This window comes from Prunus dulcis, chromosome 6 (assembly GCF_902201215.1).
Source record: "Prunus dulcis chromosome 6, ALMONDv2, whole genome shotgun sequence".
In the NCBI taxonomy this organism is placed as follows: domain Eukaryota; kingdom Viridiplantae; phylum Streptophyta; class Magnoliopsida; order Rosales; family Rosaceae; genus Prunus; species Prunus dulcis.
Genome location: NC_047655.1, coordinates 15832746 through 15860095, shown reverse-complemented (window position 1 = coordinate 15860095; position 27350 = coordinate 15832746). Strand labels below are relative to the sequence as shown.

The 27350-nt window shown below is 36.8% G+C and overlaps 2 protein-coding genes across 4 annotated transcripts; one reads left to right on the top strand and one right to left on the bottom strand.

The window, feature by feature from the left end:
- Window positions 1–1435: 1435 nt before the first annotated feature.
- On the top strand, window positions 1436–6433 carry LOC117630357 (probable serine/threonine-protein kinase At1g54610). Its single transcript, XM_034363094.1, has 7 exons — window positions 1436–1852; window positions 2426–2710; window positions 3177–3491; window positions 3894–4115; window positions 4785–4879; window positions 5524–5620; window positions 5747–6433. The coding sequence occupies exons 1-7, from the start codon at window positions 1436–1438 to the stop codon at window positions 6155–6157; spliced, it is 1842 nt and encodes a 613-aa protein (XP_034218985.1). The 3' UTR covers window positions 6158–6433.
- Window positions 6434–9663: 3230 nt separating this feature from the next.
- LOC117631390 (crossover junction endonuclease EME1B-like) lies at window positions 9664–21571 on the bottom strand. Of its 3 annotated transcripts, none has more exons than XM_034364513.1 (13): window positions 21137–21571; window positions 19107–19262; window positions 18884–18954; window positions 17264–17434; window positions 17036–17189; window positions 16823–16932; window positions 16096–16271; window positions 14777–14840; window positions 14532–14650; window positions 14164–14253; window positions 13029–13143; window positions 11557–11752; window positions 9664–10144 (listed from the first exon to the last, which is right to left on the bottom strand). In XM_034364513.1, the coding sequence occupies exons 1-12, from the start codon at window positions 21417–21419 to the stop codon at window positions 11582–11584; spliced, it is 1680 nt and encodes a 559-aa protein (XP_034220404.1). In that variant the 5' UTR covers window positions 21420–21571; the 3' UTR covers window positions 9664–10144; window positions 11557–11581. The 3 variants fall into 3 exon arrangements, with proteins under 3 accessions (XP_034220404.1, XP_034220401.1, XP_034220402.1); XM_034364510.1 differs by having other exon boundaries at window positions 9664–10284; window positions 21137–21537; XM_034364511.1 differs by lacking the exon at window positions 21137–21571 and adding an exon at window positions 19465–21100.
- Window positions 21572–27350: the final 5779 nt, after the last annotated feature.

Below are 27350 nucleotides of genomic sequence, written 5' to 3'. Positions count from 1 at the left end.
GACGTCAGCGTGCGCTGACGTCAGCCCTGTGCACCACCAATAGCTAGAAGACAGGTGTCGTCGTTTGGGTGCTCCGATCGACTGCTCTCCTCCAATCCGACGGCTGGTCTTTTTTTTTTTTGTTATAAAATTATGAAAAAAATTCGAATTTAAAAAAAAAAAAAAACCAAAAAATTTTGGAATTTGTTTTCTATAAATACCTACCAACAGTGGAATCAAATTACCTTATTTCCATTTTCAACATTTAAGTTTACAATGTAAATAAGGAAGTACCCCCCATTTGGATTCAAATAAAAATACTAGAAAATTAAATTTCCACCAAATCAAAATATGAAAATTCGGTTTTAGTGCAAAATACTATTTATGCTAAAAATGATGGCTTATTAAGTCAATATATACTTCATAATAAAATCCCATAAAATCAAGTTTTCTTATTTGATGTGTAAGAAATAAAAGCCGCCAAAAATTATCTTGAGAAAATGATTATTCCGAAAAACCATTTTTCATACTTAGTCTATTGCACCTTCACTAAAAAATTTCTGAATCCGCCAGTGCCTACCAATACTCTTCACTTTCAACACTAAATCCTCATACATTTTCTTCTACTTCTACTATTATTCACTTTTTACTCAACATTCACTTTTAAATTGTATTTTTATTTATCATCTTATTTGAAAATTTTATCTGATTGAGATATAAATTTTATAATAAATATTGACACGTACGAACTCAAAAATCTTATCTGAAAATATTATCCAAATTAATTGTTTAGGTAAACAAATTTGTGAAAAAAAACAAAAAAATGAATAGTATTTGCCTTTTGCCATGACAATGGGTAGAAACACACATTACTTTTTACAAGGACAGTTACTATTCACATAAATAGTAACTACCTTAGTCCGCCCTGGTAAATGACAAATGGGTAGAGTTGCTCTAAAGAAAACCATTCTCTGCCGCCTGTTTTAATGAAGAAATGCCCAAAATGTAGTATGATTCAGGAATGCAGTGTGCTGGCAGAGGCAGGTGGCAGGCAGCTGTGGAGCGCTGGAAATTTGGGTATTAATTCTACCTTCATTCTTCTTCAGAACAGAGTCCAAGTAAGTCGTCGATAATGGAGAAAGGCAAAAAATAATAAAAAAGAAACTCTGTTCAATGTTCAGTCCCCCAATATTCTCAAGGCGGAGAATGCGGAGCCAGACAAAGACAGTGGTGAAATGACACTCTTCCCCTTCTCCTTTACCATAATTCCAAGGCAATGCCGGCCGAGGGACGGCAGTATCACTCTTGTTTCCACATTTCTTTTCACCATCTGCATCATCACCAGATTCGCTACACTCCCAATGCCCTCCTTCATTGATTTTCACCATTGCTATGTCACCTCCTAGGTGCTACCGTCCACTCCAAACTCGGAGACTTTTTGCTTCCAGGAGCCTTAATGGGTTGTGTTCAGACCAAAACTAACTCCCCAACTCATGGCCTTCAAGGCCTTCACAAGTTGAAATTGGATCATGGGTATGTCAAGGGAGGTAAGGGAGGAAAACCCATTAGCCAAAAACACTCCAGAAAGGATATTAAGGTGGTGAGGTTTAATAGAGAGGAGAAGGTTGTTGATGAAGGTGGTGTTGGTGTTCCTGGTGGTGGAGGAGGAGGAGGAGGAGAGGGTGTGATTGGAAGGGAGACAGAGAAAGGTAAAAATGGTGGGAATGTTTCAGGAAGGATTACATTGAAGCAGATTGGAGGAGATGATGATACTGTGGGTGGCTGGCCAAAATGGCTTGTTGAGAATGTGCCTGAAGATGTCTTATCTGGCTTGGTTCCGAAGACTGCTGATTCCTATGACAAACTTGCTAAGGTAATTACTTATCAAGTACTCTTTAATTATGCGCAATGACATTATCCAATGTCTTACATTTGTCTTAGTGTTTGGTATATGCTGAGCACCCTTGTCATCCTTGCTCCCTGGATGGATAGACATGAATAAGTTTAAATGAGTTTTTATTGTTCTGACTTCTGACACATTTTATGTTTAATTGCTTCTTTATTGTGGACTTGTAATTTTGATACATTCAAAGCCTGTACTTTGAGTTTGGGGGGCGCTCTTTGAATTCCTAAACCTTTTACTTGAAGGTTCTTTGTATCCTGGAGTGTATGAATGAAAGGAACTTGACATGCTAGAATAACTTCCTTTATTTATCATTTCTCTCATCTTCCTTCCTCTACCCTTGTTTTGCTCAAATTTTTAACATTTTCTATCATCATCCTTTCCCTATCGGGTTTTGCCCAAAGATTCAAACTGCGGCTTCAGGTGTTAGATGACAGAGGGGGTTGGGTGGGTAAATAAGTGGTGCCATAAGGTTGCTTGCCTTTCTTGGAGGACAAGGGTATCACAATACCTGAATTGGGTTTCGATATTTGGTTTTTGCAGGTTGGCCAGGGAACCTACAGCAATGTGTACAAAGCTCGTGACAGGGACACCAAAAAGATTGTAGCTTTGAAAAAGGTCCGCTTTGACACATCAGAGCCAGAGAGTGTCAAGTTTATGGCGAGGGAGATAACAATACTACAGCAGCTAGATCATCCCAATATCATAAAGCTTGAAGGGATAGCTACATCAAGGATGCAGTACAGTCTATATCTGGTCTTTGATTTCATGCAGTCGGACTTGACCAGAGTAGTCTCACGTCCTGGACAGAGGCTCACTGAACCGCAGGTTGGCACTTCGTCATCCTTAGAGCTAATTAAAAACTCTTATATGTAGGTATTGGGAATATAAGTATGAACTCAAATTTTGTGTAATATTCTGCAGAGAAAGGTGTGGAATTTGTGAACTAATCAGGAATAGGTCATGATAAGGCGAGGAAAGTCCAATAATTAACTTTGGAGTGGGAAACAATGAAGGTTGCAAATGATAAAGAATACTCCTGTGTCATTGGAAACTTTGCAAAATTGTTTAAGCACTTATTTTTACTTTGTAACTCAATTCCTAATTGTTGCAAACTCAATTCTCGGAATCACCTCTTAAGAAAAGAAACAGGGCCTTCCCCTCCTCACACATAAATAAATAGGAAGCGGGGCGAGGGTCTTTTATTAAAGGCAGAAAAGAGAGGTTCTTTTGTAGCTTTCTATTTTAGGAGTCCGTGAACTTAATCAGACTGATTTGGGTGCTTTCTGTACAGGTGAAGTGCTATATGCAGCAGCTGCTTGCTGGTCTGCAGCACTGCCATGAGAATGGGATTCTACACAGAGACATTAAAGCTTCTAACTTGCTAATAGACAAAAGTGGGATGCTCAAAATTGCAGATTTTGGGCTTGCAAATTCTTTTCCTCCCAAAAAACGTCCTCTTACGAGCCGAGTTGTGACACTGTGGTACAGAGCGCCAGAGCTGTTGTTAGGTTCTACAGATTATGGAGTTGGTATTGATCTTTGGAGTGCAGGATGCCTATTGGCAGAAATGTTTGTTGGGAGGCCGGTTATGCCTGGGAGAACAGAGGTAAAATGCTTTGACAGTGAGTTATTCTCTTTAAATGTCATTATCTGTGCATTCTAACTTTCCAGGAAAACTAAATGAGCTCTATTGCCTTCTCACATGAGTTAGTAATACAAATGAATCATCGCACCATTACAAAAATCTTGAGCATTTAGAGAGGCATCTGCAAAATGAAACAATTGCATCTTTCATGTATTCTTCTTCACATAAGCACTTTCGTTTTTGTTTATTTCTATACATTCAACATAAGTTTTATTTTTGATTTTAATTTCTATGCTGGAAATAAATCTTATTGGATTCTGGTTTTATTTTATGCATTACTGAAATACGGTTTTTCTGTAAGCCTATGCATGTAACCATCTTATTTGTGGCACTTTTTAGTCTATTGAGCATTTGTGTATTCAGGTTGAGCAACTTCATAGGATCTTCAAGCTTTGTGGTTCACCCGGAGATGATTACTGGAAGAAAATGAAGCTACCAACAAGCTTCCGACCACCACAACATTACAAACCTAGTTTTGAAGAATTCTTTAGGGACTTCTCAACATCATCATTTGGTCTCTTGACAACACTTCTTGCTCTGTACCCGGCATCTCGTGGCAGTGCTGCTTCTGCTCTCCAAAGTGACGTGAGTACAAACAGGAAGCTCTTTCTTTGTGTAATCAATATTTTCCATTCCTTCTTTTTAGTCCCTTCTCTTTTAGTTTGCTTGCCCATTCTCTGCAACTGAAGAAGTTCATGCAGTGAAATTATCAGGAGTTTGAATAGTTAGTGCTACAGGAAAGGTTGAATCTCTCTGTTTTGTTAGATTAACATAATCATGAATTTGTTCTGAATTGACTAAGAGTTTATGGTCAATGTCTAGCAGGTCATCATTGCTTTGTATAATGATGAATTCATAGCATAATTTCTCCTCTCTCTCTCTCTCTCTCTCTCTCTCTCTCTTGGTGAAAAGGATTAGCATTATCAGTTGTCTGTCATCTTTGATTTGTTTCAGCAACCAGATACATAATTTATTTTTCTTTGTGGGAGATAAAATTAAGATGCCATGTTGTTACTCTTTTACTTTACGAGTTGGATGAAAGTTTATGAGTACAATTTCACGTAGGAACTGCGTCTATGCAGACAACTTGACCTTTAAGAATAAATTTGGTCGCTCTAAGAGCAGAATGAGTGAAGAAATAACAATGAGAAAGGAAAGATGTCTTAATGATATATTTTAGTATTTTCCTTTTGATTGTTTGATGTACTTCTGCTCAACATGTATTTATAAATACTAAATTCTTTCTGCTTTCAGTTCTTTAGTTCAAGTCCGTTGGCATGTGACCTTTCAGCTCTACCGGTAATGTATAAGGGGGAAGATGAGTGGATTCACACCCGGGATCGGAGGAAGTACGTTATTTAAATTGATAACATGCAATTTACTGTCATTATTTTGATTTATTTAATAAATAATAGGCTGAAAGAAGAAAGATAGCACAAGATAACATTTGAATTTGATTGGATGAAAAATTAAGATATATGTTTTACTAATTTCCCTTTTTATTAAACTTTTACCATTTGAAATCTTACTTTTATATGTGTAACCAAAAAAAAAAAAATCTTACTTTTTTTATGACACAAAGATAACCTTTAAATGTTCCAATTCATTAGCATTTTGAATTCCCTTTTCCTTCTACGTAAGATGTTGGGAACTTAGAATCTGCTCTTTTAGGTTTTTTGAGTGGTGTTCAATTGAGTACAAATTTGTCCATTATGTTCTAGTCCCGATTAGAGGAAAAACTTTTGTTTTCAGTAATGGAGACGTTGCAGAAACGAGCCTTGCAAAAAAAGACTGTAGGAAAAGAAGCAATGAACGAAAGCTTTCCCTGAATCTAAAACAAAAGAAAATCTGAAAGTGGCAAGGACTTTCAATTAAATGCTACAAAACCACAACGGATTTAAATTATCTTGTTTAGATATAAAATGGATGTTATGGGCTGTCAACACACCCAACATATGAATTACTTTAATTGTGCTTTTCCATCTGATATAAGGAGGGCTTCCAAACCAAAACAATTGTCTCAAACAAATCGTGAACTTCATCAAAGAAAGGTCCAAGAGGTCAGAGGAGAGTTTGAATCTTCTAATAAGGTAAATCCTTAGTTTTGCATTTTTGTTTGATTAATCAGACTCAATTTTGAATTACTTTTCCTATTTATGAAGTTACATGGTATATGATATATAGCTCATGGTGTAAATCCTTTTCTCTTTCTTTAGTTTCTGCTGGAAAAGAAAGCAGAACCGAACATGTACCGCCAAGCTACGGGAAGTTCTTACAGCCAGGATATGGAAAGCATGCATAGCCAAGAGATGGGAAGCATGCATAGCCAAGAGAAGGGGAGCAACAGTGCAAGCAGCAGCACTTCCTCCAATTTTAAACCAAGCATATATGAGAACTTGCATGCATCTTTTTCTCCGACAATCCGTTCTCATAAAAAACGATTCCCAACCACTGAGGGTCATCCTTATGCTCTCAAGAACATCAACCCTGATGTTCTTAAAAACATCAAGGACTTTCCCCTCTTGCGGGCCTCTATAACAGATATCGCTGAAGGCAGTGCACTGTCCTATTATCACAGATCTCATTCTACATTGGACTTCCGAAATCTTGATCCGGAGAAGATGTGATAACTGTTGGGACTGGACAAAGAGTAGACAATTGGAACAAATCTTTATCACCTCAAGCTGTTCTACTCCTGGCCTAGAGGCTTATAATTCTTTTCCCCACTTTTTTTCGGTCTCAGTTTTCCCCTTGTATGATTTTGTGCTATAAATAAATCTGTATCTGGGGCCCTTTCTTTACTAAATCACTTATGCAAAATTCTCTACGGAACGTCAATAAGGGAAGTTAGTTTTGCACTGAACTAACGATTACAGAAAAGTAGTAATATATTGATGATCTTTTATTCTAAACTTGTCCAAGAAACAATTGTGTTGGATTGGACCATAGACATGATTTGCTAACAAATTTGTACCAGTATTTTATATGTGTTTGTTCTAGATTTGTCCCGGATGCCATACCATCAGGGGTGAGCCAGAGGGGCGAGTTAAATTTGGAAGCAGTGGTCGAATTTGATGTGAGACTTCGATCTGAGTTTGAACAATGTGGCCGGGATTTGACTGCAGTAAGTCGAAAGACCATTAGGCACCAAATGTATCGGAAGCTTCAACTGGGTACAAGCGGAGGTACTAAAGAAGGTACGGCATGCTAACCCAAGCTAAAAATATATATAATAATAATATAAAAATACAAAGAGAGAAAGTTAGGCTGGTATCCCTGGTAGACCAAAAAAATCCTTGGTGAAGGAGAAAATTTCAATAAATCTCAACAAATGAAGACAAGAATCATGGGAGGGGCCAAAATGCTTAACCCTTAAACCCAAAACACACTCCAAAATAATTGGCAGAGGATCTTATGCCAATGCTTGCATCAGAAAAGTCCACAAAGAATCCGACATAGGAGCTGCTGAAGAAATTTGAAGGCAGCCAGTAGATTCATGCCTCCATCATGCCTCAAGTCTCTCCATCAAGCCTTAATTAGAGCCAACCCAACCTCATTCATCCTCAATCATGACCCAAATCACATTCATTAATCTCTTCCTTAATTGCTTCCTTTGAAATATCAATATACGCATACTTTTTGTTTCTTCTCAATCCTCTAAATTAACAGGAAACCCCAATTTTCCTGGGGCCACCACCAACGCTAAGAGTTGGTGGACTTGGTTCTCTGCATGCCCTATGTTTAATGTTACCTTGGACCCCAAGAAACCTTACAAATAGGTCACCTTCTCCCTTCACATGGATTGACACTTGTCCTTATACAAAGAAAACTCTGTTGAATTCACTGTTAAAATTCTGATATGATTTTAGCGCCACAAGGTTTTTGACTGGTAGCATACCGAGTTCCCTCAGATCATCTGATTGTTGTCTTGTACAGGGTTTACTTCGTGATTGTACTCAAGCTATCTTAGATTGAATAGTAATCGTTCGTACTTTAAAAGGACAAAACTATTTTCATGCCTTCGGCTATGTGCATGCCCCCTATAGTGCTCTTTCATTTGTAAATTTAACGAAGGACTATTTGCTAAATCTAGAGAAGGTAAGGACTGTTTTTCTTCTTTTGTTTGGTGGGAGCATTTTTGCTCACCACATTAACCAAATGTGTATGCTCATCGTCACTTTTAAAACGTGACACCTGTCCCATAGTTAACCTTAGTTAAGTTTTATGCGAGAACTAAAAAAAATTTGAAAAATTGCACAGCCCAGCACTTCTCTCCTTTTTTTTCTTTTCGTTTTCCCCTCCTCCTTTCCCCCTCTCTTCTCTCTCCTCTAGCTGGCACTCTCTCCCTCACTTTGTTTCTTGTTCAGCTCTTTCAGTGTCCACAACTAAGTCGTGGCAAATCTAAGACTGGGTATGCAAAATGGCGTGGCTTGAGCATGGGATTGAAGAGCAAATTAAACAAACACAGAGTCTACCTTGATACCCATTACATGAAAATTCATCTGGGTATCTCTTTGCCAGGATTTTGAACACTTGTCCGTCCATTTGGGGTGGTCCTGAGGCACTTTTGGATTGATTTATACAACACAAGCCATGTTTGAGCTTGTAAGCTGAAAGGTGCTTGCAGGGTGTTGGTTTGTATATGCAGGTTTTCTAGTCGACATCGTTGACAGAGATTGAGAAAGGAAGCTCTGATTTGTTACAAATCAAAATAAAAACTTTATTAACAAAAATGGCAATAATAATAATAACAGATTAATGATAAATAATAAGATCGGCAAAGCAAGATCCAATATTCCAGTAAAGAAAGAGATGGAAGGATTTGTTTCGGTGGATGGTTAGGGTGTGAGAGAGGGGGGAGAAATGCAGAGAGAGAAGAGAGAGACGCGTCCTGTGTGGGTAGGGGTCATCATTAGGCCCGCGAGCCCATGGATCAATAGGGGCCCGCCCAGCCCATAAACCCTGCCCGTTTGAGTCCAATAAACCCCGACTCGGTCCGTCCATAAAAGCCCAACTCACGGGCTCACATACATATAAATAAATATATATAAAAAGCCCAAGTTAAATGAAATATGGAGAAAATCATTATCTATTATCATTGTAAGAACTAAAAAAATGAAGTATGAGATAAATATGATTTCATTAATATGGGGTTGTATAACTATATCTTTCTATTTATGAAAAAAAAAAAAAAAAAAAACTACAAAGTTATGAACAAAGAAAAAAATGGAGACATAAACATATAGACAAATGTAGATAGAGAACTATGAAAAAAAGAGGAAACACAGAAAAAAAAAAAAATTTGACACAAAAATTACATATTAAAGAAAAACAAGACAAAATAAAGTAGTCCCATTTAGGCCAGCCCTTTGGGCTAAACCCGTCTCGACCCGATGGGCTTTTTCAAGCCTGGCTCATGGTTAGGCTTGGGCTTTGAAATTTTTTTTTTCCAAAAAACTAGCCCCGCCCGACTCGCCCTGTTATTTTCTCTCCTCTTTAAAGCTCGACCCGATCCGGCCCAAGCCCATTAAATTTGAGCCCGACTAGCCCGGTCCGGTCCATTGACAAGGCCTACATGTGGGGAGGAAAGTGTTGGGATGTGGGCCCTTTTTGAATTTCTTTTTAATTCCGCATATAAAACTCAACTATAGTTAGCAATGGGACGTGTGTCATGTTTAAGTGTGATGGTGAGCATACACCTTCGGTTGATGTGGTGAGCAAAAATACTCCATTGTTTAGCGTAGAAATTATAGGAAATTCAGACGAAAGGAATTGAAAACCTACCCTAATGTAGCGGAGGTTCTGGTTGATGAAGAATGAAGACAGACTAAAGGGGATTGAAAGTAAGTTGTCTGATTTGATCACCATCCAATCCTAAAGGACTGAATCCCACATCTCCAATACAACCGTTGGTAATTGTTGTAATTTTAGATATAATACCGTAAAGTAGAAGCTAATATCACAAATGATTAGGTTTGTGTGATATTGTGATATGATAACCTAAAGCATCAATAACCATAGAAGACAAACAATTATACATCTGGATAAATAAATAAATAAAAGGCTAGGCTTAAAATACAGAAAAATAAACCGATAGCAAAGGAAAAGAAGCATGTTCCTTTGCAAGAGCAGCTTAAATCAAGAGTAGTCAAAACCATTTTATATATCAATCATTTGATTCAATCCCAAGAAATTCATTACAAATTAACCAGGTCTTGACAAACTATACACTAATTGAAACCTTACTTGACTTTGACAAGAAAATGAAAAAGTAAGAGGATTCGGTTTAGTTCACTACTCATCGTAGAAGTTGTCAACAAACTTGCCCTTAATCCATTTGAAACTGTTGCGCAACGACGATTTGAACTTACCTTCCACAGCATACATGTTGTAGCTTGCCACCCTCTTCCTTCTCTCCAGCTCTGGATTGCCAGATGTTGAAGACAACTCATCTACCTTGCTGCAGCTGACCGGACCATTGAAGCTGTATGATTTCGACCGGTCCTCAAACCCAAACCGGGCCTCAGTGTAGCCGGTCGAGTAGTAGCCGGAAAATGATTTGCTCTTCTCCATTACAGAACTTGCTCAGGGAGAGGGAGGCCTTACAAGTGTACCTTTCAGTTCCAAATATATATGCGGTGTGAGAAACTCAGACTAGCAACCCAAATAACCAAGTGCGGCATGCATGGGCCATGACATGCCTTACTTGATGATTAAAGAACTGAATTATTGGGAATTGTGCGCAGGACAAAATTTGCGTTAGGATATGGTGGCGGACAATTAATAATATACTCAGGGCAGTTGCTTAGATAATTCTATATGGAATATGCTATGTAATTTATGAGCAATGAGCATTTGACACCCACAAAATTAATTAAACTCGGATGCTCTAAATTTTCCCAATTGTGCTTATACTCAAAACTAAGTTTTTGTATATGTGTATTTAATTATCTTTCTAATGTAAATGATGTCTTTTATAGCGTCCAATACAAGTACTAAATACTGAAATTTAAAACAAAATTATCATAATAAGCAAGCGGTATACAAGGTGCAATCAGGAGGCAAATAATTATACACAACAAAGTAAACATTTTTTTCTTAGTGGAGAAGTTTGGTGGCACCATAGGTGGAGTAGGTACTGTGCTTTCCTCGTTATATGAAATGGAATCATGGGGGAGAGAGAGTACACGTGGACCAAGATGGTGGTGGACCTGTTTTACTGTTCAATGGGATAACCCACTACTGATGTGTCATTTGGGTATCAATTAGTAGTGGTAGGGGCCAACGTGTGTGGGGTTGGCCTAGTGGAGGAGTGAACCCACCAATATTGGTGTGGAAAGGAGTTGAATGGCCCACCATAATTTCATAAGGTTGGGAAGCCCACAAGGCCCGATTTCATTTTAGAATTTTAAAATTTATCTTTTATTTTTTACTTTTTCTTTTATATTATTATTATTATTTATTTATCAAAGTTAGGAAGAGGAAAGGGGGTTTTCTTATGCACACATTGCCAAGGTGTCACGGGGGTTTGAACCTGAGCCTTTCCAATTGGGCTAGACAATTTTGGCATTTTAGAATAATCATTCACTTAGGGTAAAAAAAAACACTCAAATCTCACATGGATTCCAATTTGCAGCACAGTAAGAAAAACATGGTAGGAAAAGTGACCTTACACTCTAGACACAGTTCCAAACTTCTATGAGCAATACAATCTTGATGAAGCAGAAGCAATAACAAGAACAGAGTAACATAACAACATCTGCACAAAGTGATGGAGGGTGTAGATTGAATGAATTTATAGATCGGGTGCTAAATTGAAATCGACCTATAAATCAGGTCTGCATTTTGTAAATGACCCTTTATAAAACTTAACTCATCATCCATGTAAAATATTTGCTGCTTTACTAACAAAAAAGGACAAAAGATGAAATTAATTGAAGAGTTGTATTTGACACAGAAAGAACAAAAAGAAATGGCTCTATTGCAGAATAAATTTTTAGATGAAGAGGAACAAGCATATGCGCACCTGATTTTGCCCATATAAGTGAAATTTAATGCCTGAAGAAATCAGCACCATCCTCGACATCATCAGTTTTGATGCATCCACTTTGTGCCATAAGTATTCTGTACACTCTCTTGGAACAAACTTCACCTAATCTTCTATCATCACCAAGTAAACCTTCGGTTGTCAAGTCCTTCAGCAGAAATTCCTTTTCATGAACCTGCAGAGAAAAGCAAATAGAACAAAAAATTCACTGTTTTACACTGATGAAGCAGACTGAAAGGCATGTGCATGCTGCTCATCTTGTAACAATATCAATATATATTGCACAAGCTATAAGCATGCGAGTCGGCATATTTCAACCAGCTATACATGGCGACTTAAACCTCCAAATTGTTTTCTCAATGAACTCAATCAAAGAAATTTCCATTTTTTTTTCTTCTGTTTTTAAGAGACAACTAAAGCAATTATGTTCAAAATGGCATAGAACAATGGCCATATTAATCAAAATCCATTTCTATTGGAATTTCATGGCTGTATTCTATTTACTTATCGAGCAGATATATATCACAAACAAAACATTTTATTCAGTTGTCATATGCATTACACAAACTATACATGGTTATTCAAGAAGCAGAAAACCCATCCAGTTTTTTACTTTATTAGAAATACATGTTTTACAGAGTAAAAATCAAAAGGAACAACAAGAAACATGGAGAAGTGGTCCATCAGACACTTAAAACAACAGTTAGAACGCTCTAACCCAGTCAATACACCTGAAACAGAAGTCAAGCAACCAATAAGCCCTCAGTACAAAACTCCCCCCTCCCCCCTCCCCCCTCGGGATAAAAAATGATTATTCTGAAAGGAATGTTCTTCAAATGTTTTGACAGAGATGCCCAGAGAGAAGCAAGCAGTCTAACTCTATCGCAAATTGCTCCTCTTTCCTCCTTGAAATGTTTTAACCAAGAGGATAGTGACTATTAATTCCTTTCAGAACTTGGGAGTTCCATTGCATTTCTTAATCTCTCTTCATTTCCCAAAACAGATTCATTTCCCAAAACAGACTAGTAGCCAGATGTAACCCAAAATTACAGATTCCATCTTCCAAACAAGCCAAGGCTCCTACAAGACCAATGGGTGAGGCTAAGTTCAAAACTTTAACTTGCTTACTAAGGTATCGGTCCACAATTTTTATTTATTTTGTTGATAGGAAACAAAACTTCATTAACAAGAGAGCAACAGCACAAAACAATAGACAACATGTCCACAGGAGCAAAGAACTAGGGACCTGTAAAACAGCATCAAAACCTTAAAAATAGCATAGAACCAGTAAAGAAACAAAAGAACTCTAATAAACAACTGCAGTCCAATTTGAACAAAAAAAGAGTTCCAAAAGAAGGGAGTGCCCCTAAAATCCGGAGAGATTGAAGCCCATACTTATTGATACATTTGGATCCATGTACACACTCAGAGAAAAGGCGTATTATACTTACTGATATATTTGGGTCCATGTAAATACTCAAAAGAGATTTCATGGTAGGGAACTTCTTCCATATAGCAATAGCAAATCGTGGCTGTACCTTAGGGATAGCTACCAAAGCTTTTAACCTGGATGCAGATACTAATTAGGAACAAAAATAAAGTACTCACGTATAAAATGGATAAACTTATGAAAAACATACAAATCATATTAGTTTGTACAGAGAAGGCTTGTTCAACAACATGTTTTACCTAGTGTCTACCAAAATTGCTTTGGCATCATTAGTTGAGAACACTAATAGGAAAAGAAAAAAAAAAACAAAGACCAAGTAAACTGTTGCATGCTGGTGTTTGGGAGATTAGTTAAAATTAAAGTCATCAATATTCCTAGAATTCCAGAAATCCAGTTTGAATTCGGAAGGCCATGGTCCAATTTTGTGGGGGCAATGGTTGGAGGGCTCGGAGGAAGGGGGGATTAGTCCCAACTAACTAGATGATTAGGCTTGCAGGTTTCTCTATCCTCTCACTTTCATCATGGTTCCTCTTCTCCTTTCTGTCCAATCAAACTGTCCTCAAAAGGAGATAGAGCAACCTCATCGGCCTATATCTAGACCTGCAGTCCAGAAAGTGAATTCAAAGATACTATATCCCCTGGAGGAAATAAGAAAGTATATCAAATGACATAAGTAGAACCACTATCAGAACAACCATAGGAGATGAATAAAATCTGTACACTCTAAAATGATGCATTCCTTTTGGTGTTGGGAACAATAATTTAAGGGTCTATTTGACAGTGCTTTTAGAAGGGCTAAAAGAGAAATCACAAAACCAAAAGTGTTTTGGCCATGTATAACAGAATAGTTAAAGGAAGCACTTCCAGACATTTCCAGAAAGCAATTGGATTTTCAATAAAAAAATTTGATTTGCTTCTAACATCAGTGCTTCCAGCAAGTAGAAGTGTCCCAAACAGGCCCTAAGCAGTTCAGACCCCTAAAAGTAGGCTTCACGTTATCACTGGTTGCTACATTCATCATACGAAGTCACACTTTAATTTTTATTGACAATCCAGACTTCTGCCTTCTGAATCTGCATTCTTGTTATCTTCTAATTCTAGTAAAATGATCAATCTGTTAACATCATGCTACTCACCATGGGCTCTTTTTAATTAAATTTCGGTCAAGGCAGTCCTTAGGGATAAGGGATCCATTAGCATTTACATCCAGTCTCGTTAACTTCTTTCTGCAATTTTATAAAACAAAAGGTAGAATCAAAATATTGACCAGTTAAAATGTGAAAATTCCAATGGAAAGAGAGAGCATTTGTCGTTTTACAATGAAAAAATAACTGAACCAAATGACAAGACTATTATTTTCTAGGTAATATAAAATAAAACGAAAAAACAATTTGGAACTTCGAAACATGAGTAAGCTATGTGATCCTCAGAACTTTTATAAAAAAAAAAGAGTGTATAAGGTATAAGCATATATAAGGTTTAGAAAAGTAAAATCAACAAATACCTAAATTGGCAGGATGACAGGCTGCATGTTAAACCAACAACATGTTCCGCAAGTTCAGCCTCATCCATGCACTGCCTGGAGTGTACTTTAAAAAAATTAGTGGTCAATTTTGCGAGCGCCTGTTAAAAAGGGAAGAAGTCAGGACACTAAACCATTAAAGATCCACTGTTCTGCAAGACATATATGAATGGCTAAAAAGCATTAATGTCTTGCAATCCCAAGTATTTTAATGTTAGTAGTTCAACCTCCTCAACAGGTGGGAGTCTCCGGCCACTATGATTTGTCGGGTTCTTGTACAGCTCTTTTTCCCTAACATTGTAAAAAATTCAATGTGATGCAGATCTTCAGTATACACAAACCCACACTAGCATATTATAGTAGAGCAGAAAATATATGGTGGTGTGATGTGGTGGATATGGATGTGAGTCATATTCTCTTGGGAAGACCATGGATCTACGATTACAATGTTACCATCTTGGGTCAAGAAAATATATGTTCGTTCATCCATAAAGGAAAGAAGATCACGATGAAGCCACTTCAACCCAAGCTCATGAATCAATCCATAACAAACAAAGAGAAGCAAGACAAAGTAGGTAAAGCCAAAGCTCTACATATCATTACGCTTAAAGAATGCAAGGAAGATGCAGAAGTTCCTAGTCAAGTGGAAGTTAAACCAGATTCTCGTGGTACTCGGATTACAAAGGAGGACCTGCCGCACATTGATCCCGACGTTTTGGAATGTTATTACAGCTTTATCTCGCCAGAGTTGAGATCTTTTCAGCCAGGGGGGCTTGATGCGGACATCATTAGTTAGTTTCTTGATTTATTACTTTCCTAGATTCTCTAGTTTTCCAGATTTCACTAGGATTTTAGTTTCCAGATTTTTAGTAGGATTTGATTTAAGTTTCCTAGTTTATTTGAATTAGTTCCTTGGTGGATTAGGATTTCTGTTTTAGTAAGGGATTTTTATCCTATTGTCTCAAGGTTTTTTGCTATATATACCCCCCATGTAATTCTTTAAAGTTGAGTTTTGAGATATTAAGAAAAGTTTACTTTCCAGAGATTGGAGACTCCTTGGTGTGAAGCCAAGGGATCTTTTAGCACCTATTTTCTGTTTTTTCATTGTTTTCGCTTCCGCTAAATTACCCAAATACTCGATTCACCCATATCCTACATCATAATCAATCAACAATACTCAAGCAGCATATACATTTTATTGAACATTGCACAAGCTCCATCTGTTTAACAGGGAGATAACAAAGCTTGACTTTTATATTAATCTGTTCCAATTACTTATCACTTGCGCCTATTTGAATAAAATTCTAATTACTTACTGAAAGGAAAAATAACATTCAAGCTTTTAGCTAAGTAATCAACTATGTTTATCTAAATCGTGTTAACCATTATGCAGCATACCTCAAAGATTTAACATATAACACTCTCAGAAGATGAAATGAGTCAAATGGCAGCAAAAAAATTTCAATACAAGATATAATGCATATCTTTAGCTAAGTAAATGAGCTATAGATGCACAATGGTAACCTTGGATCTTCAGCAACCTCACCTTTTATTAATGTATGCCATCAACCTATTTGTAAGATAACACACTGTATACGATGGATAACGACTTCGAACACTAAAAACATGATCCAAAAGAGATTCATTGATGACAAGGTTACAAAACTCTTCAGCTTCATACACGAGCAATATATATTGAATCTCTATTTCTTCAGGGGAAAGCTGCAATTAGATATTGAGGTTAATGTATGTGAAAAAAAATTATAACTGATACACAGCAGCAATATATGCACAAAAAATAAACTCTAATTCATTTACTTAGTAGAGAAATTAATATTTTTGTCATATATTCCAACAAGAGACACCAATGGTTAGTGGTTATGTCAGGCATGCCTCTGAGATAGTGAGATGTAAAGTATATTGATCTGTGAGGCTGACGTTCATGAAATCCTTAAAGAAAGATCTTCCAATAAACCATGAAGATGCAACACAATAGTAATCAATCATTTTACATCATGGTCCTTTGATAGTGAGCCTTCCAGCCACGCATACACCCACAATAAACCTTTAACTTTATGGTTTCTATTTTTATAAAATAAATGAATTGACCTAATCTTATAATCCACTAGGGCACAAAGGCTGATAATGTTCAAACATACAGAATTTTTTTTTTTTTTTAAAATTCCAGCTAATTTTCCTATTGCGAAAACTACTAGAGTCTGAGATGATATGATGATGCATACAGAAAATCATCCATTCCATACACCTATTACCTGTGAAATATGTTCTGGGACAGTCATGGTCCAGACAATTGATCTTTCAATTGGATTTGATGTTATACGGTATGTTAACCCCTTTTCAGCAAACCTTGTAAGCAAATTTCCTACAATAAAGTTTAAATAAGTTCTCCGCTACCAGATATAAACGGATATGAGATACATACACACGTGAAGTACTTCAAGAGAATAAGAGAAATGACACCACACCTCCAACTGACCCCAACTCCACTACTTTAGAATCAATCTCGGCAACAATGGATTTTAGGGCAAACTTCCCTTTTTCCCACTTTTGCTTTTCTTTCTGTATTTTTTTCATCTCTGCTGCTTCAGCTTTCAGAGCTTCTCTCTGCAATTTCTCTTGCTGTTTTTCATGGATATCAATCAGCTTATTGTTCTGTTAGACAAAATGCAGTACAGATCATAAGAACAACTTACTATCTTCTTTAGCTTCTTTTCTTCCATTAAGCGCGTTCTTTCCTCTTTTGTCAGCTTCCTTCTTCCTGTTGCTTCTTTTGTAATGTTTTCATTATCAGTAATAGCTGTAGTCCTTCTCTGCTTCATGATGTTTCCCATCTGATCCATTCTATTTTCTGGATAATCAAGTACCTAATCTCATCATGACATTACATTTGAGGATTTGGATGTGTGAAATAGCAGAAATTAAAAAGTGATTTCCTCATCAACACCACACCACGCCTTCCTTAAAAATGAGCACATTAAGAAGTGAAACATTATGGGGTCTCATGAATACACAATAATAATAATTGAATTCAGAGAGCACATGCCCGCAAAAAAAGAATGACAAACAACAGAGAAAACTGTCCACAAATAGCTTGATTTTCCCAACTATTATGCATTTTAAGTTTAGACAATCCAGTGCAAGAAAAAGTGGGAGAAGGGAAATTAGACATAACCAGATGATTGTTATACTGCAAGACTGGTACTACAGTTGGACTGTTAATGTCAATATGTTATGAGCAAATAGCTTATAGAAAAACTTCAGCTACGATTGACGAAATCATAAAGTACAGAGAACATTTTTCTTGATTGGTAAACAGAAATGAAGAGGATCTAGAAACTTGTTCTCATGATGCTGTAAATTTGTGGAGGAGATTGTTTAAGGAGGCAGAACTGAGCTGGGTTATTCCACCAGATTGAGGGAGGAAAAGAGCAAAGATGATCTAAAACTGTGAGGTGTTGGATGCTATGGGTGATTTGGTTGGAAAGAAGCAAAAGAATGTTTTAAAATATATAGAGATTAGGGGAAAGAGATTCTTTGGATAGAGTAAGATTTTCAACTTCACTATGGTGCATTGGTTTCTCCTGAGTTTTGGGATTTAGCTCACTGTTATCCTTGCAGATTGGCGGGCTGTGCTTATTATCTTGTATGCAGTGGACAACGTGTCCACAACCTTTTTTCTTCGCTGGTACGTGTCCACAAGTTTGTGTTTTTAGAAGGTTATGAATATTTTTTACTTATTTTAAAAAAAATCTGTACTCATTTATGTACAAAAACAACCAAAGGAAAATATACTTTTAAGTTCCATGCTTTTTCATAAATGGTTAAGACTTCCATAACATCCATTGCAATCCACATTTTCTTGGACTAAATTTTCATTAGTCCTATCTGAAATGTCTTCCTCAAGTAGTATTCACATCCAAATCAGAATAATTTAAAATTCATCAAGTTTTGGATGCGTAAAAGATAACTAAGTACTTGAGTAATGTTTCAAGTCGGTACCGTTTGGAACCGTGTAATTCTTAAATTCTAGAAAATGCAATGCCTCCTATAGAAATTAACAAAATAAAACACACTTGTAACTAGAAGCATGTCTCTGAATTATCAAGCATAATTATTAAACATGAAAGACCAGAATGTTTGACCCAAAAAAAAGAAAGAAAGACCAGAATGTCAATTGCACATATAGAAATTATAACCTCTGACCCTAACTGGGAATAGATGCCAAAGGTGTTTCTTGTCCACAGCCATAAAATAGATAATACTTAAATAAAAGAAAAAACAGAAAATTACCACAATGCATTGGGACAAAATACCTGATCAATATCATCTTGCAAAGTAGATTGTGAAAAATTCCCCTCAGACATATGTGCTAGCTCAGCATCTCCTGATAAACATGTATTTAATGAGTCCATTTTAAAAGGATAACATATTCCAGGGAGTGGATCATTTTGTTAAATATTCTCAAATTCAAAAATAATAAATAAAGGCAAACACCCAACCTTAACCAAAGGAATGCCAGATACAACATAAACATACCAAGAGAACATGTGGACTCGACAAAACTAAACCTCCAATCTAAGTCCTTCACCACATCACACCCACTAGCGATGGATTCAATCTCCTTCCCCTTTTTCCTTGCATGACCACTTTCAGGCTCATTATCAGATTCCAAACATATCAGTCCATTAACACCTGAATGTAAACAAAAGGCCAGTAAGGTCAAAAGTTAACGCTGAGCAGTACAGCTGTGAAAAAAAAAAATATATATATATATATATATATATAACTTGCTGTATAAATGGTTTCATTGGAGTCAGCCGATGGCGATGGTATTGTTGAACGCTTCGCTAAAGGTATACCTAAGAGACAAACAAGAGAAGAGAAATCTCAAAACCTTTGATCGAGCCACTTCGTTTCTTACTGGATTGGATTAGCAAGGGTTGATCGAGCTTCCCAAACTTAAGAGACCAGATGAGGTGGGACGAGTAGGAGATCCCAAATACTGCTAATTCCATCTGGTTATTTTTCGTCTAGGCTCACCCGGGCTTCGGATCCCTTTATAAAAGGATTCTACAAAGAGTCGCCTAGGAGGGAAGTTCCGGCAGCTCTTCCAGTCGAGAAAAAAAGCAAACTCAGCTTCTGTCCCTAGTTTATTTTGGGCTGAGGCTGTTCTGATTGCCGTATCTTTTTTGATATATATATATATATATATATTTATGTTTAATATTGCAAACTAAACAAAGATTTCAACATTAACGCTCAAAATGTCAGCAACTAAAGAAAATAATTACAGAAAAATTAACAAATTTCATAGTCCTCATTCACTTCCTCCAAACTCCCAAAGCCCCCAACACAAAATCCAAAAAATTCAAATCCACTTGGTCGTAAGCTTTTTTGAAATCAACCTAAAGACTAGCACTTCTTTCTACTTTCTCACTTCCTCCACCACTACATATTCATTAGGACTGCCTCTGATATCTGCCTTTCTTTAACCAAAGGTCCTTGAACAGAAGGAAATTGTATCCTTTAAGACTTCCTTCAAACTCAGAGCCAAAACCTTTGAGATAATCTTGTACAAGCTTGATGCCAAACATTTCAAAACTTGCGTACATCCCCTTTTTGGAAATTAATTTAAAGACTAGCCCTTCTTTCTACTTTCTCACTTCCTCCACCATTACATATTCAGTAGGACCACCTCTGATATCTGCCTTCCTTTAACAAAATCTCCTTTAACACAAGCTCCTTGACCAGAAGGAAATTGTATCCCCTAATACTTGCTTCAATCTCAGAGCCAAAACCTTCAACATAATCTTGCACAAGCTTGATGCAAAACCTTTCCAAACTTGCATGCATCCGTTTTCTTTGGAATAAGGAAAATGTACGTTTCATGAGTGATCTCATTGACAAGACTTCTATAAAATTCCTCAAAAACTTCATCAAGTCCACCATCAACACAGCGCAACACTGGATAAACTGCTATAGAAATACCATCGGGACCGGGTGTCTAATCCTTGCAGCAGTCCCAAATGGCCTTCATCATCTCATCGTCCTGAAAAGGTCTCTCTAACCAAGTTGTGTTTTCTTCTTTTGTATAAATTTTATAAAAGCTGATTACTTCTTCCTCAATTTTTCCATCATTTTCAGTGACTGACCCATCTCCCAATTCCCGTCTAGTCAAATTTAGGGATTTCACAGTTGAGCATTAGGGCTTAATACTAAAATTTTGAAGAACAGATAAATGGAACTCAAAACTATAATGCCAAGTGATCGTCGAACCTATATTCCAATTAATCGTAACAAAACTGTAATGCCAAAATACTTAATGCGCACATACAAATAACTTGAAGCAAAACACTAAACAACTGATTCAATATACAGAAGAACAGTATTGATGATAAAGACAAACAAACAAAACCCTGAATTGAATCAAGTTTAACCAAAAAGAGGTAAAATTTATCATAATATAACAAACAATGCATAAATAATTAATTCAAACAAAAACAAAATATAGCAAATAAGAATTTCCAAAAGCACTCAAATCGGTGAAATAACACAAATCAACCAACCAGGGAACTTGTGCTCGGAGTCTGAAACCCTAGCTTGGAAGTGGGAAGGGGCTTTGGTGCATTTCACAATTGCGAGATCAGACATGGGGGTCTCCGGGACGAAGTCAGGAGTGGAGGTGGGGCCGGGCTGCTTCTGTGGGGTCGGGTCGTCGTCGAGGACCAGAACCGTAGGGATTGGGTTTGGGTCCAGTTGGGTTCGGCGTTTCTTACAGTGGAATGGTTGGAATGGGGTTGAGAGGGCATTCTGGTCTTCTTCATCGGAGAGAATGATTGGCTCCGACATTTGGGAAATGGGAGGAACTGGAAACGAACAGAGTATGGGAACCCACCCACTCCACTCGGATAGTGAAGTCCGTTTGGTTATGTCGCTTCCGCTTTGAATAAGCGCGGGATGGTGTTGATGGAGCGAGCAAGAAGGCTTTTGTCTACTTTTGTTTTTAGTTATTTATTGTAGTACTCCTGAAATTTCGGTCAAATCTCACTTAACTCCTCTCAAAGTTAAAATAACTCATTTAATCCTCTTGACTGTAATTTTGTGTTATACTTAGACCAACTCCAGCGGACAGCCCAGCCCGAGGCTAGGGGAGGGGAAAAAAAAAAAGGTGTTCCAGCGTGCAGCCCAGGCCCGAGTTCGAGGTGGGACCCAGCAACTTAGGTTGGCCCGAGCTCCAGCCCTCGTTTTGGTGCTGACGTCATCGCTACAGTGTCGCAGCACTATAGTGCCGCTACAGTGTCTGGCGCTACAGTACCACTAAAAGTCCACATGTCGCACTCTGGGCTTTCCGATCAGATTTTTTTTCTCCAATCCAATGGCAGCCAATTTTTGTACAATAAAAAAATGAAAAAATTGAATTTTTTAAAAAAAAATACCAAAAAAGTACTCTTTTTTTTTTCTATAAATACCAAAATTTTATCCGATTGAGATATGAATTTTATAATAAATATTGATATGTACGAACTCAAAAAAATTATCCGAAAATATTATCTAAATTAATTATTTTTATTAAAAAATTTGTAAAAAAACAAAAAAATGAATAGTAATTGCCCTTAGCCATGACAATGGATGGAAACACAAAATACTATTTGCAAGGGAAGCCACTATTCACGTGAATAGTGGCTGCCCTAGCTCCACCCTTGCCATGGTTAAGGGCAAATAGGTGGAGTTGCTCTTACCCCTCCACCGTTAACGTCATCCAAAAGACCGTCGGAAAAACTAACATGGCAGGGTCATTGTGGTAAAGGCCACAACAATAAAAATTCAAAAATCTAAAAGAAAAAAGAAACAAAATTTTAAAAAATTAAAGTATTAGTACGGAAAAAAATGGCATCACAACCCCGACCTTCTTCCCTATAGCCACCATCTCCCCTAATCTTTCCCAAGCTGCCCACATCACCCTGAAGTTGAATTTCATCCCCACCCTCAACCCGCCCATGGTAGACCACACCCCAGCGCGCACCAATCTGCCACACTTTCCCCTACAAACCTTGCAACCACCATCCCCCCACTAGATCCAATCATTCACAGCCCATACCCCAATACACAACCAATTCGCCACACAACAAATGGATCAAAACCCATGAATACCCAGAAACCAAAAGGAAAAAACCTCATACGTATGCTATCTTCTTTTAGGAGATTAACATGTCAACTAAGGGAGAAGGGGGAGCGGAATAGGAGAGAAGAGGCAGCACCATCCCTTCCTCTTCATCTCAATTTCCCATCACAGGTGACCCATCCTCACAACTCAACAACATAGGCCCCCTCGCCATAGTCCAAAAGAGGAGATTGAGAGTTTGTGAAGAAAAGTAAAAAAGAGAGAGATTGAGAGGTGGCAGATCTGGATTATATGCCTCTTGATTCTTGCTTGTTTTTGAAGTTGGGCGTCGATGTTTGAGAGTGGATTGCGATGGTGATAGGGCTTGAATTTGGGGTGGGCTAGTGCGGTTGGGTTTGCTGATGGGGCGGCGGTGCGATGTGGAGAAGATGGTGGCTACTGGCTTTAATTTTTTATTTTAATTTAGGCTCTTATAAAATTTTCTTTAAATTATTTTAAAAACGGATATATTGATGAAATTACCAAAAAGGTCATGTCACGTCATCATATTTAAAAGAGTTTTGGATGGTGTTAATGGTGGGAGAAAAGTGGAACACAAAATCATGATTAAGGGGGTTAAGTGAGTCATTTTAACTTTGGGGGGTTAAATGAGATTTGATTGCAGTTTTAGGGGGTGCTACAGTAAATAAGTCTATTATTTATTATTATTTTTTGAGATTTTCTATTTAAATCCCGCACTTCTCGTTGGTTACCCCAATACTTAAATCATTAAGCCGTAAGTTGTATTATTGTGTAAAAAGACAAAAAAGATCATCCAACTTAATAATTAACCCTAGTACATCTATACACACACCCTAGCACTTTTCATATTAAGTTTTAGAAACCTCATTCCAACTTCCTGTTTACAAACTCTATCTCTCTCTCTCTCTCAAGTTCTCAACTCAACAATACCCAAGTGTTAGAATTCCAGTTACAGTTCTTGGAGAAAGGTAAAGTTGTTCTCTTTCTCTATAAAGTATTAAATTTCAGATTTGTGGTTTTATTTGTTTGTGTTTTTTTTTTTTGTTGGGAACAAAGAAAATTGTGGGGTTTAAATAGAAAATCTCTTTTAGTTCTTATTTTTTCAGTTTGGCGTGTATTTAAGGGTAGTTTGGGAAGATTGTGGAGTTTTCTTAGAAATTGTGAAAATTTAAATTAAAAGTTGGGGTGAACTAAGAGAAGTGTGGGGTTTAAATAGAGAATCTCTATTTTTTTAACACAACGTAAGGAGAAATTATATAATAGTATAGTACCACCACGTCAGCTGGTGATACTCCCATTCAAAATTTGACATGTGTATAACTTTTTGACAACTGAATTTAGTATTCATTTTTACCCTTAAAAATAATTTTTTTTAAAAAACTTACAAATAAAAAAGAAAGAAAAATAAAAAACCAAATATCATTTGCCTCATCGACGATAACGAAGCCCTTGTCATGACTATCTATCTCTCTATCTATGAATATGATGACAGCCCATGGCAAATGAATCCTTCAAGTTTCACAATCAAGAGAAAAACTTTGATTTTTCTCTTGATATATGTTGAAAGCTTGGATTCCTCAAAGACCATAAACTCACCCCCAAGAAAGTTTCAATCCAAATTCCTTGAACCCTACCTGTAACAGAGAGGAGGGAGGAAGAGGGAGGGGAAGAGAGAAAGACACAAAAACATGAAAAAAGAAAGACTAGTGGCAACCATGGCAGAAAGGTGGGGGTGGGGGCCCAAGTTCAAAGAAGGGGCTGATGTTGCTGAGGAAATTTTATTTATTTATTTTATACATTTTCATTTTTGTTAATTTAAATTTAAATTGAAAAAGGGATTTTAAATCTAGCTGTATAAATTTTAAATTTTTCTTTAAAAAGTTGTACGCATGTCAAATTTTAAGTATTGATAATTTCGATGATAATATCGGAAAATATCGACATCGATGATTTCTCTCACACTTCAGCAACATTTGACCAAAATATTGCTATAATATCGATAAAGATGAAGACAGTGAAAATTTTGAAAAGTTATTTACACTAACACCCACTGAGGTTTCTTGTATTTTCATAAAACCTCCCTCAGGTCTCAAAAATTATACCAACACCCCCTAAGGGTTCAGTTTGTTTTCATAAAACATCTTTTCGTTGATTGTTTGTCCAACACCCCCTAAGATTTCAAATTTTTTTCACAAAACCTCCATATTGCAGGATCAAGTACATTCTCTGGGCGATTTGCATATCTCTGACCAATGCTTTTGTACTTTTAGAAAATTGGCCTTCTCAACTTCCACATCTAGTTAGCAAATTTTTTTTAAATATGTCCAGTGAATGCAGCCTTCAATTCTTCCTCAAAACATGTGTAAGTATATCCAACTTCAATGAAACACTCAAATAATAGATTTACTTGAGTCTCAGATAATCTGAAAATTTTACTCAAGCTCCTTTAACCTCTTGCTTGAAAAGTACACCTATATTCTGAGCAGCTTCTTTGGTTACAATGCTGGAGGAAATTGAAATCATTTAAGTACTTTATATGCCATCAAATAAATTAATAAGTGATAATTAATTAAGCTACACTTGTCGAAGTCTAAGAAATAAGGGAGCTTTCATTTTAAGACACTATATAGTTTACTAATTTGGAAGATATGACCAAAAAGTAGTACTAATTTTACAATAATGTAATTAAAAAACATCAAAATTATACACAATGCCACTCCTTTAAAAGCAAGCACACTATGTCACATGTCCACCTCCGGCAATCTCCCTTCTGATCAGCTACAACCACCGCCGGCCAGCTACCGCTGCCGCCGCCCGTCAACCACCACCACCTACTGCTGGCCAACATCCTTCCGGCCAACTGCCGCCGGCGGCCAGCCATCGCCGCCGACCAGCCGCCGCCACCTGCCGCCACCGCCCATCACCGGCCAACAACCGCCACCTGCCGCCGCCCATCATCGGCCAACAACCGCCACCTGCCGCTGCCCATCTCCGACCAATTGGGGACTAACTCCATTGCCCTTTATTCACCCTAAAAAAATAGAAGAATTTGTGTCACTAAAGGGACTCGAACCTTGACCCTCAAAGGAGGAAGCCTCACTCACAAACCACTACACCGAACTTGTTTTTGTGATATCTATTCAATTACACAATATTTATATAAACAATCATCGATTAAAAAAATAATAAAATAATAAAATTATTTCAACACATATTCATGCAAAAACTGTATTAAAAAAAACAAAAACAAAAACAAAAACCAAAACTACAAACAAAACCATCAAAAGGCCTCGTAGAAGAAGAATTACACAAGAAAATTGTCGTGACAAACAAAACAAAGAAAGAAATGGCCAACACAAAACAAAAGAAGAAAACAAAGAAAGGGAAAGCAAAAAAAGAAGCTGGAGAAGAAGAAGAGGAAGATGAGGTTGTTGATTACAATAATGATGTGGTCAACCTAATCTGAGAAAAGATTTGTTATATATCTCTGCTGTCATATAATCTTATAACAAGATGCAACAAACGGAAATGGAACAAGAAATTGCACTGCAGTTTCTGATCAAAAACTACAACAAAAGGAAACTGCAACAAACTGAAACTACAACACAGTTTATGACAACATTTGTTCAAAGTACTAAAACTAAGTTCAAAACACATTTAAGTCGATGAGCAGTTCTAGCATTCCCATAGACTTGGAAAAATTATTCTAAAATTGAAATATGGAACAAGAAACTGCATTGCACTTTCTGATAAAAAAATGCAACAAACAGAAACTTCAATGCAGTTTATGAAAAAAATATGCCCAGAAGTGAAAAGAAATTAAAAGGCAAAGCCATGATCAAAGTACTAAAACTAAGTTCAAAACACATATAAGTAGATGAGCAGTTGTAACATTCTCATAGACTTGGAAAAATTATTCTAAAATCGAAATATGGAAAAGGAAACTGCACTGCAGTTTCTTATAAAAAATTGCAACAAACGGAAATTGTAATATATTCTATGACAAAACATCTGCTCATATTTGCATAGAAACCAAAAGGCAAAGCCATGATTAAAGTACTAAAACTAAGTTCAAAGCACATTTAAGTCGATCAACAGTCGTAATATTCCCATAGACTTGCAAAAATTATTCTAAAATAGACAGTGATGGCATCAACCATTTCCAAATGGTATTGCAAAACTACAAAGCAGAACCTGTATAAAGTTTCACTGAACTAAAGCTTAAATGGTATTGCAAAATATCATATGACTGTGATGGCATCAACCATTTCCAAATCAAGACAAATGCATAGCCTATTTTATCTTGCTGGTGGGGATTGAGAATAGATATCAACGACTAAAATAGTAAGGATGCAAGGTGGAGATTTAAACAATAGATCAAAATATTGATGTGAAGTCTGATATGAAATTAATATCACAAGAACCGAGCAACTAACAAAAAAAAAAGCTCAAATGTGAAATGAAATCAACAGGCAAAGCCATGATCAAAGTACTAAAACTAAGTTCAAAACATGTATAAATAGATGAGTAGTTGTAACATTCCCATAGATTTGCAAAAATTATTCTCAAATTGAATTATGAAACAAGAAACTGCAGTGCAGTTTCTGATAAAAAAAACTGCAACAAACAGAAACTGC